Genomic DNA, 18,811 nt, shown 5'->3' on the forward strand with positions numbered 1-18,811 from the left:
AAGAATAATGTTAAGAACTTTGGTTTTAAAGTAGCTGGCAACTATTATATATCAAATAATACTTTAATAAATGTTCATCTTAGTTGCACAATGAGGGAAATTATCACCTCTGCTGCCAAAACACAATTTTTTTTTCCCTTCAGAAATAAATTAGCTGGCCTGCTTAGCATACATAGATACAGAACAGTTCATTAACTCTCTGATTTAGGTAATTTTTCATATTAGAGCTGTGAGTGATATTTAACATTAGAGAAACTTAACTCCATTAAAATTTTCACAATGTGTACTTCAGTCTTTATTTATTTCTTGATATATTTGTGTTTGGTGTTTTCTTTCATAAAAATATAAGCCTTTGAATACAATATTTTTCTCCATGCATTACTTGTTTTATAGATGCATTAAATTTTCATTACAATTTAGTTGTACACTAAATTATAATGAGGATGCTTAGCCAGGTCCATATAATAACTTTCATCTGGTTATCAATTTCATAATAACATTTGATTTCCTTTCTGTATTTAGCAGGAACGGATGCAGAGGACTGTGAACTGAGTAGTGCAAGGGCTGAAGAAGGAGGTTTGTTTTGAGGAAACAGGAAAGTGGAATAAAAGAGAAGGGAAAAATACATAATTTTAAGGAAGAAGGAGAGAAAAAAAAACGGGGACTATGGGGAGAAAAAAGATTCAGATTACAAGGATTATGGATGAACGTAACAGACAGGTGAGTTGCAAAAATACTTGACTTGAGCATTGTATCAGATTATATTTACAAGATGACTTATTATTAAAAGTGATTAAAAAGTTGATAAGTTTGTGCACCTATGCATATACCAATATATATGTATATACCAATATATATGTATATACCAATATATATGTATATATCTACAACATGTGTGTTAGACTATCAATGAAAAATACTTTTGTAAACAACCTGAAACCTCATACACAGTGTTTTCAAGTTCAGTAACACGTACAGTTAGGAAGCTGAGGAACTTGAGGACTTGATTCTACAAAGACTACAAATTTTACAAAGAATTCTACAAAGCTCTGTGTACTCTACTCCACACTTGCTTTGGCTTCAGTCTGGAATGTATATTGTTAAGCACATCTGGGAGTAGCTACAGGACACAGGCTTTTAGTACTATATTTTGTAAACTGTTATAATATGAGTTACAATAATATGAGCACTTTCATTTAAATTCAGACATCCCAATTATTTGTGCTCCTTCACCTTTGCAGTGTCTTTATTTTTACCTCTGTCATATAAAAAAGACACTGCATCATTAAAAAAGTCTCTTCTTTTGCTGTCTGAATTTTAAGAAGAATTTGAGTAGCCTAACACAATCTAAAACTCACATACAATCATTCTAGCATGTTGTAATTATAAAATCAAGTGACCATCACTATTTAGCTAAGACTAAATAGATCCAACAGGAAAGACATACTAATTTTCAAATAAAAATAAATAAATTTATTTATTTTATTTAAATAAAATGGCTAAGGAGCTGTCACATATTATCAACACTATCTCTGCTGGTTAAAACATGGTCATAAATTACAGAATTTGCTCCCCTCTTAACACAAAAATAAAATTCAATAACTGATATCTTCAAATGATATCAATGAAAATTGCTGCTGTTTTACATTTTATGTAAATGAATGGATGTGGATGTTTTGTTGAAACTCAAGATCCACAATTGTGAGAACCTCTCCATATAATTATATGATTAATGTTCTTCATACACCTGGCTGCAATTTAGGAACAATTTTCAGTATCTGATTTTTAAGAACTTGATACTGAGTTTCTATTAATAGATCTATAAATTTCTTCATATATTCAGGGATTTTTTAAGAGGCTGTTAGTGATGGAAGATTTTATAAAACCTTAAAAAAACTCAGTTTAAGCATAACAACAAATTATAGTCCTTAAATATGCTTTCCAAGAACCTCTAAATTTTGTAGTGTTAGTAGTTTTACTAGTATTTAGTTGTGTTTTTCCTAAAGGTTGCCTGTTCTTGTGAGACAAGTTAAAAAGCAATAATTCTAAAAAATGACAGAAATGTCATCGTATTTATTTTAATTGTCTTATAGCTTAGAGTCGAAATTGGATTTGAAATATTGAATTTAATTAATTAATAAATATTAAGTCAGTAGTTTTTTAAAACTTTCCTATGCTACAATGGTTTGTTTTTGAAAAGAACATGAATTATTTTGTAAACAATACCACAAAATTTAGCCATTCATAACATCAGATCATACAACAGCCTAATCTCAACTTGCTTGCTTAAATACAGTATTTACAGAGATTTTAGCCCCACTTTTGTAAGAAGAGTATCTTTTAAGTGGTTGAATATACTTTTAAAACAGAAGACAGCTCGTCTTCAAATAATTCACAGTAATTTCAAGAATTCCAGAACCAGTTTTCAGAACTAATAATTATTAACAGAACCATAACACTAGAATACTAACAACTGTAGTGTTAGTTCAAGAAGTGTTTGTCTCACTAGGCATTTCTTAGATTCATAGAATCAGAGAATGGTTTGGGTTGGAAGGAGGGAACCTAGTTCCAGCTCCACTGCCATAAGCAGAGACTCCTTCCAAAAGACCAGGTTGCTCGAAGCCTCAAAATCTCAAACACATCTAGCTGACTGGGGCAGCTGCAGCTCCTCTCGTCAACCTGTACCTGTGCTTCACCACTCCCACAGGAAAGTATTTTTTGCTGATGTCTAATCTAAACCTACTCCCTGTCAGCTTGAATACATTCCCCCATGTCCTGTCACTCCATACTCTTGTAAAATGTCTTTCTCCATCTTTCCTGTAGACTCCCTTCGGGTGCTGGAAGGCTGTAGTTAAGTCCCAGCCTTCTCTTTTTCAGGATGAACAATCCCAATTCAATATTTGGTAATGTAGTTTAGCCACTCTGAGGCTGGAGGTATAGACTTGCATTATTTTAGTTTCCATATTGTAAAACCGGCTTGATTCTGCTTCTTATTTCTACTCATGTATTAATGAAATTTTTTAAGTATTTTTACTGGCTTTAGCTTGCATTTAGTGCCCTGATTTAAAGCTCAGTGAGGCAAATGAAAAGATTTTCATCATTTCCTTGGACTGTGGGATTAGGCTTTTTAATTGCAGTAATATATATGTGATTAAATACAACTGGATTTTTAATAATAGCTGATTGTTTTTTCAACCATTTATATGAGATGTTCTCTTTCACAAACTTCACCAGTTCTTAAAATATCATTACATAATGCTGCTTTAGCATAGCAACATCAGTTCATTTGTTTCCTAACTTGCACACTTCCAGTAACCTTAAAATATTAACTTGTTTATATTCCTATCTTGTCATCTTATTTGGTTGCATAAATATATACAAAAAAAGATTAAAAGGTTGCACCAGAAAAAAATGGTTAAATGTTTTTGATTGGTGAAACTAAGATACCAGCTCAAGCGCAGTTCCACAAAGGCTGTCTCTAGCTCCATTTGCAGATTGAGATATTTTCTTTCTACCTCACCAAAAAAATGTTTCCAAGAATGGCAGCAAGTTGTTTGGCTAGAAACTGCCTTATTGTTGCTTACATTCAAGCAAAGTGTGGTTTCATAATACCAGGTATGTTAGATATGATATACTGGATGGTGCAACCTCAGCTGTTCTCCAGCACTTAAATCCTCTGCACATGCTGGTAAAAATACATGGAACACATATCGAATGAGGGGCTAGAGCAGTAGTTTTATTACTCTGTCTTCTCTCCCAGTGCAAAGGTGAATCTGTTTGGAAAGCAGAATATCTGCAAAGAGTTTCAAGTTGTTACAAGGCCTGGGGAGCAAAATTCTTGTCCTTGCTTTTCCACTCACTTTTCCAGCCTCCTCTATGTCAGCCATTGAATGGTGTACTTGTTCTCTCTGTGAAACAGCTGGGTTTTTCCACACTATACTATATATTCCACACTTGCTATAGTATGAGACTCCTTTGCCCTTCAAAGTGCTTGCATGAGTGGACTGGGAAGGACAAAAATAGTGTTGATCTCCCTTCAAGAGAATTTCTTCTGAGCAAGTCTAGTTGGTTGGATTTGTGTATTTTAGTGACCACACTGGTAATAAATGTAAGTTCAAACTATCCAGAGTCATATTTCTGGCTGCAAATCTCACAGAAATGTGCAATTTGAGGGTACAAGCTGCACTTTTCCAAAAACTATTTTCAGCTTTGACTCTTGGGCATAAACTAAAGGAAGACTACTGAAAGTCAGTCATTAGAGGCCCAGTCTTTTTACCCTGGCCTGCTTAAGAGTTCTCACATTGACTTTAGTGAGTGCAGAATTCAGGATTTTAACTGAGAGGAGTCATAAATTTAATATTGTTTGTTGTAGGCTGCAAGTTGGCTGCATTTTATTAGTCCTCATTGATACCTTGTGGTGACAAACATGGCAAGAATGTTTGATTCTAAGAATGATCACAAATTTTCTTTGGTTGGAAAAGTTTCAGAGAAAACTATCTGAAAAATACCCTTTCACTGTTTTTTGACACATGTAGAAGGAGGCTGAATAAATGCCAGGCCTAGATTACATGTTTATTTTGTATAGTTTGGTTGCCACCACAGTATTAAATGCAAATGAAAACTCTCGAGTGAATCCTGTTATAAGCAGACAATGTGACCAAATATTTTCTTTTTATTCTAGTGATAATTCTTGGATAATATAGTCTTCATAAATGTGGATTGAATCCCTGGTAATATTGTTCAGGCTCAACAAGGTTGTGAGGTTGTGCTAGTCCTCTCAACAGACCACTGAAAAAGACTGTGGCTTTTTACATGGCATTAGTTGCACCATCAGCAGAATTAATAGCCAAAAATGTTAGCATTGACATCTGATGCTAGAAATGCCTGACTGCTACAAATTCTTTCTGCAGAAATTTCATCTGAGCAGATTGGAGAAGAATACTGGTAACACTTCTATGTTGGTTTCAAAAAGAAAAAGATCACAAGGAGGTCACTTGGAAAAAATATGTGAACTTTATTTTCCTGTGTTTTCTTAATTGAAATGAATACTTCAGCTACCTTTGCTATGGTCAACACATGAAGGAAAAATTGTATTTCTCTCAAGAAAAGTCCTTGTATTTTTTCTGGGGTTTTTTTTTAAGTATGAAATATTTTGTTAGTTTTAATGATAGCCTTTTGCAGTCTGCTTTAGATGGGGACCATCTGAAACTTTTTGCAGCTATCCAGACAGGGCTGTCCAGGTCTAAAATTAATAGATGTAATGACATAAATTATCTTGTCTTACTGTTATACAAAGTATCTCACAAAATATCTCATTAAATCCATGGTCTGTGAGCTAAATCCAGAGGTACATTGACCCAGGAATGAGGGTGTATTTACCCAATGATTTTCTGGTGTCAGATCTGGAACACTCTCTTGCATTTAATCCCCTTTTTTTCTAATTAGTATTAGGAAATCTGAAGCCTTACAGGGTGATGCACCATTTTTTGTCCCTATGATTTTATTGCTCAATAGTTTTGCATTTTTTCCTGCTTCTGAAGAGTCACAATTACAATTGAGTTTATCATAGCTAATGATTCTGAACAATGTTCATTTCTTTCAATTTGTAATGAGCTGCCAGGGTCTTAACTATTATTAAATACCATAGTAAGTGTACACTTCAATATTAAGGTGTTTAACATTAAGACACCCTTTTTAAAGCATCACATAGGTTTAAATCCATAGGTTTAACAATATAACAATATATATATCGTTATATATATTAACAATACCAACATTTGCTGTTCAACTTTCTCATGCCCAGACTTTTTACCATTCTCTAATTTCAGAAAATCTGTAAAGCTATAAACAGAATTACTGAATTATCATCTCAATAGAGAACAAATCAAAGCAGATATTAAAGTGAGGTTATGGGGCAGGGGAAGAATATCCTGGAAGGAAATGACCATGTGCAGGAAGACCTAGATTTGTTCTACTGACTTTGATACCTAATGCTGCTAGTTTCAAAATTAATTTCAGCCTCACGTATCTATTTTTGACCGTGTTTCAGCTCTACTTAAAAGAAAAGAGTAAGAGTCTATTGTCTGAATCAGAAGTTTCCCTGTGGAAAGAGTAGAAAACCTTGAATATTAATGCTAACTTAAGCACAGGATAGATATAAAAAATAGAAAAAAATAAAAAAAAAATCCACCTATTTACTTATATTTTCATTATTCCTTCATGGAGCATCTTCATTCTATCCAAGACATGAGATTTCCTGACCTGCCCCCAGGGAAATGTTTTCACGTGAAAATGTAACTCTTTGACTAAGCACCTAAGCGTAATTTTTTGTTCAATTAACCTTTGTCTTAAACATCATGTTTTATCTTCTACATATTTTTATTAATTCCTTATATTAATATGCACACAGGTATATACTTGAAATATAGCATTAAAATTAGACATTGGCCTTGTTTTTTCAGAGATAAAGTTAGGTTTCTGCAAGAAACCCCCAAGTTTTTGAAACTCCTAATTTGTGCTGATCTGTTCAACTCTGGCAACATTTTTCGTGTTATTCCAGACTCCTTGAGAAGTAAAACTTTAACAGAGCTGCTGAAATGAACCATGGATTTTTAGAATGCAGTATTTTAAGGTTAAATGTGCTCATATTACAAATTGATGCTCTGAGCATAATTTAGAGTGAATTATCGTAAGGTAAATATTTAGGTCAAATTACTTTTAATTTGAAGTGTGAGCAAGAAGCCTAAGTAAAGAGAATGCAGTAGTGAACGAGACATCTGCCAACACAGCAGAGCTGAAAAATAGTGCAGACACAGGCACAGTCTTGCTGTCTTGCAAGGAATGGTTTAGAAAGCCCTGGGGGAGAAAGAGCTGGAGGTGGGAAGCAGAACTGAAGCCATTGTGGAGAGGAAGAAGTTACACTTTTCCTGTTATGACGGGAAATGCAGACAAATGTGCTTCCTGACCATTTGCTCAGCAGGGAATGAAATATTCTTTGACCTTTACCTTGTGAACATTTTAGCAGTAGAGAAGTTATAAACATGTTTTTTACTATAAACATATGTTTGTACCTGCCAGAAATGGTGATAGCACACCAAAAGGGGGAAAAAAAAAAAGTCAGTTTTTGTGTATATTGTATTAGCTAATGTGTTTTTGAGATTATCTTTTTTGCCTAAAATTTGTACGTATCTGTAGGTCTGTCTATAAAGGACTTAATCATATCTCTCTGATTCAACAAAAGGAAGTGAAGCATCAGAGATTAGCCTTTATTATTTTTTCATTCCTCTTTGGTAAATCTTAATTTATAAGTTAAATGGGAAATACATTGTTACTGGCTGACCTCCTCATTTCTGAGGTTGCTGTATCATCTTTAATTATTATATCTTTCAATTTTATCTGTCCTTTCTTTTTTTACAAAGGAAAAGCTTACAAGACTGACCCTCATGATTTGGATTTGGGCAGATTGAATAGTATCACTACTTTGAGTATTTGATCTGTTATTTATGCACAAAGATTCTAAAAATGTGGTGTAACATACAAAACCTTCTTTTTTATATGGGTTAATCATGAACATTTTATTTGTTATGGCGATAATTTTAGACTGTCCTCTTAGAACTCCTCTTTATCTGGACTATTCAGCAAGTCATAGCTCAATATGCTTGGGGCTTTCTGGGACAATAGCTCATTTACTAGCATAAAGCAATGCTGTCTCATCCCTTTAAGTTGTGCTGCAGGGTTATAAGAACATGGAAGCGGTCTGCTGAAAGTCTTTCATTTAATGTGGTATGTCAAACTGTTGCATAAACGCAGATTTGTCTAAATCAAATTCTGCGCTGTTGCTGTTTGCCAGTCCCATTTGAGTTATTGTAAAGATTGTTTCAAACAGGTCTCTTCATATGACAAAGAGTTCTGAACAAAAATAAGAGGAAAATAAGAGGAAAAAGGGAAAAGGGGTTATGACAACAGTTTTTGCCTCTCCAGCAGTTATTTGATGTTTAAACAGGATAGGCTTAGGTGCCCGGCAGTGATGCTTGAGTGAAGAGCCCCACCTTGGCCTTATGTTTGAAGTGGGGTAGACCACTCACATAGCACCTCCTATTTATCACATACATCATATCTACTGTGCTTTCTCTAGTCCTTGTGTCAGAAATTAAGACATTCCAGATGAAATAAGGACAAAGAGACAACATTTTTTTTACAATGTGGTGCCATTATGAGATACTTCTGTGCATCAGTGATCCTTCTTCTTCACCTGTTTAATGGCAGAAAATGTATTTGGGAAGCATGTTGTGAAAATTCCATTTCTCTCATTTTCCTATGTCAGCAGCTGTATATCTGTATCGTCAGAATAGAAAGTAAGGGGAGCACTGATATTCTGACACTGGCTGGAATGAATCATTTGAAACATCACAGGACTTCTACTTTGAAAACATAAACTGTTAGCACATATGCTGTGACTCTTAGTGACAAATATGGAGTGATGTTATGGTTCAGCCTCTCATAGTTAGTGAGATTTCAAAAAAAATTATTTGAAGAACCCAAATTAAAACCTAAACTAAACTGAACTAAACTAATCTCAAACCAACTCCCAGCAAAAGAAAGACACAATGATCTCATGGCAAAAAAGATAGATAATGTATCCTGAAGGTTGTTTTCATTAAATTAGGCTATTTATGGATATTTGTGTTTCTTCACTGATATATAAGGAGTACAAAATTGTCATTACATATTTACTTAAAGACCATTTCCAGTGGCTAGCATCCCCTTTTACAAACCCATGCAGCTAAATTAAAATTTTGGCAGATGAAAGGATTTGTAATTGCAACCAAGTGACAGTACCTTCTAACTTATATAGCTTAAGTAAGTTTAACTTAATAGTGATTAAACAAGAAATTCTTCTCTGCACCAAATTGCCCTCTAAATTGAGCACATCAGTGTGTGACATGCATGCTTGAATTCAGACTGTTTACAGCTTCACTTGCAGATACATACTAGGCCATTTGACAGCTGTTTCCATGGAACTGAAGAGCCAGAGTTACAACACCCTTAACACCCTTATAACAATTCTCTTTTTTCAGTTCCTTTCTTTTAGCACATGCTTCACCTGTAGTTAGAACTTCATCCAGAATACATAAAAAGCTCACATTGATTTATATAAAGGAAATTGAAAGTCGACTCTTCACTGGAAGTATTTTATAGTCAAGTAATATCTTGATTAATATGACTTGTATGACACCATACAAAGTCATCATCATTAATGCTTATTTATATACAAAGATGCTTCAGACTTTAGTAACCTACCTTCTTGGTACCACCGTCCTTATTAGGAGGACAATTACATTTAAAATAAAAAAAAAAATGAAATAAGTAGGATAACTATAGTTCTAAGACAAATAAAAAAGACTAGTGGGTTTTGAGTTAATACAAAGAAATAGAATTAGTTGGTTTTTTTGGTAGGATTCAGAAATTTGGTGATATCCACTCCCTACTCTTCTTGCAATATATATGAAACAATGCATTAAAGCGTCTCATACAAGTATTTGGAAATTGTATCATTGTTGAAAACCTCATGTCTTATATACACATGCATAAAAAGATTTTAAAGACCATTGACTGTTGGCGTCCTATCTCTTCCACTTTCCACTCCACTTTAATTTTTCATAATTTTCATCCTGTCATTATAGTGTTCTATCCCAAAAGGATCACCTAAATTGCTTATCCTTCTCCTAAAGAGAAGTAGGTTTGCTAACTGAAAAATCTGCAAATTCACAGTGATTTAGATAGTGAGGATAATTAAGCACATGTTGACTAATACTGTCAGGAAATAACATGTAGTGATTTGATTCTTGCTGCTGAAACAAATTAAATGTTGCAGAGATATCAAAGTGTATGCATTTTTGGGGGGTGTCTTATTTGAAATATGTTGATGAATTTTCTCACTGTGTGTGTGTTTTCCTCCAGTGTCACTAACGTTGTTTATGACAAATGACAAAATTACATTGTCAGTTGTTATATGACGCTACCAAGACTGAGTACTTTGAACACAAATCATTATTAATTATAAGAGTATGTGAACACATTAATTTTTTGGTGATGTAGCTACAGTTTGTGTTCATGACGTGACTGTCTTGTTTGTTTTCAGCACTCAGTTCAAGTGTAATCAGAGGTTTTTGAGTGTAGGTTCCACACTGCCTTCCATCTAGACAAAAGAGAAGTTTTAAATTATTTATTAATTTTTTACCACTTAAGAAAACTTTTTCAATACTAGACTGCTACTTAGAGAATACTTACTAGGTGGTTTTTAATTTTAATATTTTTTTAGTGTGGACAAGAATGGTTAACATTCATAGCAAATCGTGAACACATTGAACAAATAAAGTTTAATAATAAATATTCTGTTTACTTATAATGCTCACAAAAGTATTTTAGCATGTGGCATACTCATCTTTTATATTTAGCTGCATAGAAGAATGTAAGCAAAAAGGTAATTTTTTTTCTTAAATGGCTTGAAGAGTATTCATATTTTTTTCTGAAATTACTGACATGACATTTCATTATATATTTGAAAAGTTCTCTATTATAAACTGTTATAAAAGTGTAATAAATTTACAGCTATGTATATGGATTATGTATGTGTAAAGATAAACCACCATGAATGACATATTCAAAAATTAAAATTCCAAATCGCAAGTAGTGAAACAGTAGTAGATACAATTGCCTTTAATTCATTAATTATCAGTTACAGAAACAATTATCTGGTGGATTTAGAAAATATTAGAAAGATCAAGAAATTAAATCAAATTCAGAACAATTAAGATTATATATTAAAGAAAGAGAAAATTAAGACTATTTATTGTTCTGGTTTTCTGGTGGGGCTTTTTCACTGTCCATAAAAAGTAACTCTAACCAGTATCATTCTGATGATAACTGTTATGAATTAAGTATCTGCTGTGCAGCACAGCTGAGTAGTTTTTCAAAATATTAAAGAATTTTACCTAATAGTAAACACAAGCAGTGGCTTTAAGGATATTTTTATACTGGAGTGACTTTAATAGTGAAAAGTATGCTAAAGGCAAAGATACTCCACCCACAGCACTGTGATCATGTGATCACCCACATCTCTATGAAAGCATGTTAGATACAGAAAAACATGTTGAATTAGTGCATTTTATTTCTGTCTCATTAATTTCTAAAACAAGCTTTTATATTTATATAAACATATATGTGTCTTTCAACCATTTTATTGCATTTTTTAATCAGAGAAAGCATTAAAGGAGTACTTTGAAGACACTTTTATTTTTATTATTATTTAGAATTTTTAAATATTCAATATTTATTATTTTTATTATTTAGAATTTGGGTGGTTTTGTTACCTATCTCATTATTCATTCCAAATATCAAAAGCTATGTTAAAAAAGTTAGAAAAAACTAACTTTCAGTTATGCACACTTGACATCAGTGCTGTAGTGTTCTTAAAATGCTTGAATACTTGTATTTAATGGCAATCCATATTAACAGTATGTTGACAGAGGTTAAAATAATTGCAATTAAAATGAAAAGAATAACATTCAGTATGCATTTGGTGAATAAGTATTCACAGTATGGGCACAATGCCTCAACTTTCTGAGGGAGTCTAACAAATAGGGATTAGCAATACTTAGTAAGTCACATTTTCCTTGGCCTGACATGTTGGGATTTTAAGGTAGTCTGGAGTTGCACTTAGCATTAGTTTGCATTAGAAGTGTGACAAGTTAAAACACAGCCATATGAATCACAGACAGACAAATCTTCTTCTTGCCTCAGAATTAATGTACAGAGGTGTCCCTGCTTATGGGTGGTGTATATACGTAAGGTCTGGTAGCAACAAATGTAGAATCAGGCAGACCAATAAACTTGATTGTGTGCCTGTCCTAGACATACTGAGTACCTTGACCATGTGTTAAATGTGATTAATTATAGGCTTAGCAAAATCATTTTTGTCTTAAAAATTCCTGTCAATGAAAATTATTTAACAGAAATCGCACATATGAAGAAACAGAGGAGAAAAATTCAACCATACAATTAGCTGAAACAGCTCTTACTAGTTTCTTATCTGAAATCACATGTCTTACTGGAACTTGTAAGCTAGTGCAGAAAAGCAGACGAAAAAATTGTTTGAAGTGAAGGTCTTTCATTTTCAAAACAGTCCCTGTGGAAAATTATGGTTTTGTAGGGAATAATTATAATTTTCATACTTCCTGAATTTTGCATTATGTAGGGGCATTAGCTGGCCTACTGAGAACTTGCCAGCACATCCCTATTTCTTTCTTAAGTATAATATGACTTAAAGCACTTTGGACTAAAAAATGCCCGTTTATATTCCTAAGCATATGGCTTGAAATGAAATATAATATGAAATTTGTGTGTTTTTTTCAAAGGCTGCTGACCAGTTGTTGTCTTCATCATGCTTTATTATTCTCATTTCTCACCAGCGTGATTTTTAACACTAGTTACTTCTTCAAAAGTATCATGAGTGTGTTTATATGAGCAATGTATCTTTTTTGCGCTACTTAAATGCTTATGAAATAATTTCTTTGTTTCAAAGCTCGCAGGAGTTGAATTGAGTTAAGTTGAATTCAAAGTCAATTACTATCAGAATGAAAAAAAAAAAAACCCACCAGATTTGACTGCAGTTGTTCAAAGTATTTACAGCTGCTAATCTGAGGTACATTTTGTAAATGTTTATGGGAAAGATGCATGCCATCTAAAGGATATTTGAATTTAGAAGTTAAAATTGCAGTATCAACACTTCATAGCCCTACTGAATGAAGATAACCCATGGTCCTTACCTGTACCTCAAGTTTCACATAGTGATAATTAGGTATTTCTCCCTTGTATAATACATACAACAAACATATATATATTCTATTTTGGAACTGTATTTATGCTTATTTATGTGTTTTCTGAGCATGTTCAATTTAAATACAAAGCAGTCACATTATAGTTCAGAAAAAAAGGAGAAAGAGTACAGAGAGAAACTTGTGGATTTCTGATGGACCTTTTATGCTTTTTTTTTTCCCCCAGGTGACTTTTACAAAGAGGAAATTTGGGTTAATGAAGAAGGCTTATGAGCTTAGTGTTCTGTGTGACTGTGAGATTGCTCTAATAATCTTCAACAGCACCAACAAACTGTTCCAGTATGCCAGCACTGATATGGACAAGGTGTTGCTGAAATATACTGAGTATAATGAGCCACATGAGAGCCGAACAAATTCAGACATTGTTGAGGTAAGACTTCGTGTTTTGCTCTGAGGTGGAGGTGCTCCAAGTAGATTACACCTTCAAGTGACATAGCAGCAGGAGAGCAGAACAGGACAGTGGTGTGTTGGCTTGAGGATTGGAGGCGATGAAGCCAAAGGTGCAGGAAATCCATGTCTTTTGTGAGCAGTTTTGTTCTTGTGAGTCTTGCAGAAACTTCTGCAAAGGGATTTCTGGCTCCCTGTTGTCCTGGTTTCTGTGCTGCTTTGTCACTTTGTCCCATTAATCCTCTCCATGCCTCGACCACTAACCTACCAGCTGAATTTCCTGCTTGTCTCCTTGTCTCTTCCAGGGAAAGGCTCTCCAGAAAACATTGCATGCTTTGTCTCTACAATCCAAAAGTTATGACATTATTTGTGCAGAATGAATTAAGAATACATTGCATAAGATGTGGAAGATTTTGAACCATTTCTTGTTGCAATTTGACTGATTTTTTTAGCTTTTTGATTATTTGCAAAGGATGTCTAATAAAATGCAATGAAAGTTCATTTACAATCTGCACAGTAAAAATATATCAGCTAATCACACAGATTACTACCATAATAGTAACAGTATCAAAGCAGTAGTATCAGAATGCTAGAAACAATGTTTCAATTTTTTTAGAATTATAAGGAGCAATTTTTATTTACAATTACTGAAAATTATTAATTTGAATTTAAGATTTTAAAATTTAAGCTTCTAATATTTGCAGAAAAGTTAGTTTACTTTGCAATCACATTTGGATTCAAGCTATGCAAAATACATAAAGCCTTCAATGACTTTGTTGTTATTAGCAAAACACTCATATCTTAGATTTCTAAAAAAATGGGCTATGTGACCTATACAACTTCTGTTTTTAGGCCCATGACTGATCTAATGGTATCTATTAAAACACAATATAAGGATGATGACCTATCTTAATGGCCAGTGAAAATTTACTCCTGAATATGTTGGTGTATATACTTGGTTTACTCCAGATCTTTATAAAGTTAATTATAGATTTTTGAATCACCTGGATGTTGTCTGAAGTGAGACTTTGCTCCTTTTGACTAACCAGGGTTAGTCATTTTTTCGAGACTAGCAATGTAAGATAGCTAGTTATTTCTATATAAAATATTGAGAAGGATAAAAAATTCTGTATAATTAAGATTGTTAAACTTGTTACAAAGAGCCGTAGTCACACCGCCTTAGATGGGCAAAGATTGCATACTGGAATATATATCACTTCCCTATCCTTCTTCTATCCTTGTGTCAGTATCAAGGAAATTACTGTTTTGCTTCCCTCCTTATTTCCCCCATATTCTCCCCCCCATTAGAAGAGGGTGAGGTTCTGACAGCAGAAAATAATAAAATAAATTAGTTAAGACTAGGAGGAAAGTGCATAATTTCTTCCTCCTCTCCATCATCTCTTTTCCTCCCTTACTTCAAATCTTTTGTATAGATATGAAGCCTTTCCTGCCACCTAGATCTGGGAAGCCATGTCCTGTCCAAAAGAGTTCAAATTCTGTGCCCAAATAAGTCCTGTCCTCCTTTAGTGGCAAAAAGCCAGAATATTCTTAGCAAAAGAGTTTCCTGTGATATCTTTACTTCTTCCTGCAGGCTTTTGTGTGGAAATAGGTGGAAATCCAGTTAGGGATTTATTACTTGCTTTACAATGAATTAATGCTTTTTTATTATGAGGACTATGGTTTTCCAAGGAACTCAAACAAAAACTTAAAATTTCAAGTAATGTTGAAATTTCAGTAAAAGAACTCGCTGCACCAGAAAAATCCCTTTCTGCATAAACAATGGGCCAATTTGGATAGGCTGATTAGCAGTTTTGCATGCAGGTGTGTCATTTTCTGGCTATACCCAAAGTTTATGGGCAACTCTTTCCACTTTTCTAAAAGGAACAGAATTAAAGCAGGTAATTGAAATAAATGTTATGTAAATTAAACAGACATAAAATGCCAAGTGAAGTGAATGTTCTGTCAGCTTTGAGTTTGATTTTCTGTTACATTTTTCTATGTTCTGCCTGTAACATAAAATAACTTAAAACATATCAGTACAGGTACAGTTTCAGAATCCAAGGAGTCCATCTCCAGCATGTAGGTTTTGAACAAGAATTCCATATTGTCATGCCTTTAATGGAAAATCACAGTTACAAGTACAGCAGAGGATAAAGCCAATGAAAATATGCAATCTGACAAATGGCTTGACTCTTAGTGTAGTTTAGGTACATTTCTAGGTACAGGAGATAAATCTGCCACACATTTAAATATTTTAATTGATCAGTTAAACTGACTGCATTACACATATTTTCCTTGTAAGACATCCGTCTTCTTTTCCCTCTGACAGCTAGATTTCACACTTAAAATGTTTAATCTTGTTCTTCCAGAGCAATCAACAGAAGCTGAGAATAAGACAGTATTATTAAATCTGAGCACTTTTACCTAAATGCCTATTCAGTAACTATAATTCAGCAGAAGAAAAGGGCATAGCTGTGCTCATGGATTTCTGCACAGTATTCAAGAAAGAAAACTTTTTTTGGACGACCTATGAAAATTTGAAACATAGCTGTCAACCATATAAAGATCTTTAATTTAGAACCCAATTTCTGTTCACATTCAGCACAATATTAACTATTTAGTTACTTTTAAGTTGTGGTAGAACTGTGTTATCAGTCATTAAAATGTGGTGTAATTTCTTTAAACTGTCCATATTCAAAGAAAATTAAAAGAGCAGCTCTCTAGTATGAAGTTAATTACTTTTAAGTTAAACCACTGCTATTCAAATAGAAAAATTACATACCTTTTCATGTAGAAAAGTTTCTTTCTGGCTGAAGCCAGAATTAATTTTATTAAGAAAATGTTTTTAATGTAATTACAGGATTAATTATATTTAGCATTTCTGAAAAAGTGCGTCTACTGGACATAACACATTACTTAAAATATCTGAAGAAAACAAGGTCATATATTTAACAAACATCACACTGTTTTTTAATGGAAAATTTGTTCCACCCAACTTAGAGGTATATGATATCAACAAATCTATCTTGATAAAAAGTTAATAGTTATTAATAATACTATTATCAATAGAATGCTAATAGAGAATTGTAATGGCCAGTTACTGCTCTTCTTTGAGCTTTTCTTTGACCTTTTCTGGTTTACTGATTTAAACAAATAGCTCTTACTTTCTTTACATATGTAGAAATTGTATTTACATGTAATAAATATGGCTGAGATGATGTTTCCAGTTGCTTCATCAAAACACATTTGATTAATATGATATTTGAGAGTTTTTCAGGTCACAGAAATTGTCTACCAGGTGAATGTGTCTCAGTTAAATCCAGTAAATATACTTAAAACATACATGGGTAAATAAAAGTCAGTATGTACTCATGAAGGAGAAAATATATGCATTCTACACTCACATTTATCAGTTTCAAGCAACAGTGACAATTATTGTGAGTCTTAACAAAATCTCATGGAGATATGCATTAATTCTGGGAAACAAAAAAACAAACAAAAAATAGCCAACGAAACAAAACCGACCAAACAAAAAAAGTACATTCTGAAATTTTTGTTTAGCATTAACTGGATTCTTAAATCTGAAGCCATTATGTCCTCACCAAGCCACTCATACTACAGTCATTCATTCAATTTTCCTTCAGTTAAAAAGTGAGCATTAGTGGCTGGATTTACTAATTTCTTTTAAGGAACAGGAGAAACTCTGGTGAGTTCATTCAACACCGAGGAGAAATATAACATTTCATCTTTATGCTAGCCTCCAAGTGTGTATGTAAATTCCAACAACAATATATTCAGCATAATTGTATAAGACTAGGCAATAACTTACTTTTGGCAATAAGGAAATGGGGAAGAAAAAATGTCAGCATTTTACAACAGTCAATTAAATGCATTGTGCATCCTTTGGATTTATGTGAAATAAGGCCAGATCCTTTCCTTGTTTCTATAAAACAGAAGTGGATGTAACACAACTTATTTTAGTGATATCTTACTACCACACTGCTGTGATTAATAAGAATCCTGTTCTGAAAAACTGTAAGCTCACTACTTAGGAGCTCAGGAAGGACCTCAGCCTTAGATTTAAGGGTACAGATTTCAGAGCAGGAATATGGGGAAATGTTTTGCTGCAAATATAATTAAAAGTCTAACCATGCTACAGAAATCTGCTGTGATTCTTCAGCTAAGCCATCAAGCCTTTTCTGATTTAAGGTGAAACTTTCTGCCTGTTTTCTCTCTCACTGTCCCTTTTCCTTCTCATTTCTTTCATGTCAAAGAATCAGCTACTGTCACAGCTTTAGAAGACCTCTAGTGAATTTTCACTAACTCCTGGTTTTGATTCAGTTTCTGGTATACTGAGTTTAGTACGCTGAGCCTTGCTCTGTGTGCACATAAATCATTGCTCCACAAATCACTCACTGCTTTATCTTTCAGCTCTTTTTAAAGCCCCCAATCCATAAATTTCTTTGACCCTGCTGCTATTATTGTCACTCTTTCTCCAGCTGACTTCTCTTCATCCTGATTCAGTGGTCACTACTTTTAGTTCAAGTTCTCCTACTAGGTCAGCCCTTTCAAATTCATCCCATTAAACATATCTTCTGCTTTCAGGCAAACATTCATCCGTCTCCTCAGTTCCCTTTTACCATACCACTAATCACTAGTAGAGAAAAAAGCAAAACACAGACTCTATTCATCTTTCTCTTTGTTAACTGAGGTTCTATGTCATGAATGCTAATCATCGACAAAGTATCTTAATTTTGCAAAGTTCACTGCATAAAACTGCTAATTTATATGCATGCACACACATCTGCCTGATCTTTGCAGGTCTCCATTACCTTACAAAAAATCCTCCCATGAGCCCATGAGCTCAATGTCTTTTATGAAATGTCTTTTACCTGTTTTTTGATCTATCTTTTTTTGGTACATGTCTTCAACTTCTCCTTTATTTCTCTCTCTCTCTCTCTCTCTCTCTCTCTCTTTTTCTCTCTCTCTCTCTCTTTTTCTCTCTCTCTCTTTTTCTCTCTCTCTCATTTTTTTAATCAAGTGTTAGAAGGATGTCATGGTCCTCAACATGGATTTTTACATGTGGGAAGATATCAGCTTCTGTAGTATACTGTCATATATTTTTGCTTCAGTAAAACCTTAACCTCATCTGGCTTCTCATCTATACATTGTCTCACTCTGTTAGGGACTGATTTTCCATTACACTTGTTGGTCCTCCATCCTCTTTTGCCTTCTCTTTTTCATGGAAATTAGGTACGTTTAGGTAACTTGAATTGGGTGAACTCTTGCATTTAGTGATAGTGAAGACTTAATCAAGAATTAATCTGAAATATTCTAGGGGGTAAATTATTTTAAGGACATTGTGATGGGGTTGCAGGTTTCCCAGGGAAAATCAAAAACAAAAAGACCCAAAAAATAAAGTAGTTCTAATTTGCAATAATATGTCAAATTTTAAAATAATTTTTACACTATAGATTCTTTTTCATGGATAATGAGCATCTAGCATTGTCCTTTTCAACTTGTTTTGT

The 18,811-nt window shown here is 33.5% G+C and overlaps 1 protein-coding gene across 12 annotated transcripts in view; it reads left to right on the forward strand.

Annotated features, from left to right (window-relative positions):
- Positions 1-18,811, forward strand: part of MEF2C (myocyte enhancer factor 2C) — a 140,344-nt gene that overhangs the window by 63,276 nt on the left and 58,257 nt on the right. For 9 of the 12 annotated variants that reach the window (XM_088053996.1, XM_088054003.1, XM_088054001.1 and 6 more), the window contains 2 exons: positions 523-720; positions 13,063-13,266. In XM_088053996.1, the coding sequence (XP_087910122.1) occupies positions 667-720; positions 13,063-13,266 (258 nt within the window). In that variant the 5' untranslated portion in view covers positions 523-666. The remainder of the gene's footprint in view (positions 1-522; positions 721-13,062; positions 13,267-18,811) is intronic. The other 3 variants (XM_005533499.3, XM_088053999.1, XM_088053998.1) reach the window with 1 other exon arrangement.

This window comes from Pseudopodoces humilis, chromosome 4 (genome assembly GCF_049639895.1).
Source record: "Pseudopodoces humilis isolate 2021_Gansu_Grassland_sample_001 chromosome 4, ASM4963989v1, whole genome shotgun sequence".
Taxonomy (NCBI): domain Eukaryota; kingdom Metazoa; phylum Chordata; class Aves; order Passeriformes; family Paridae; genus Pseudopodoces; species Pseudopodoces humilis.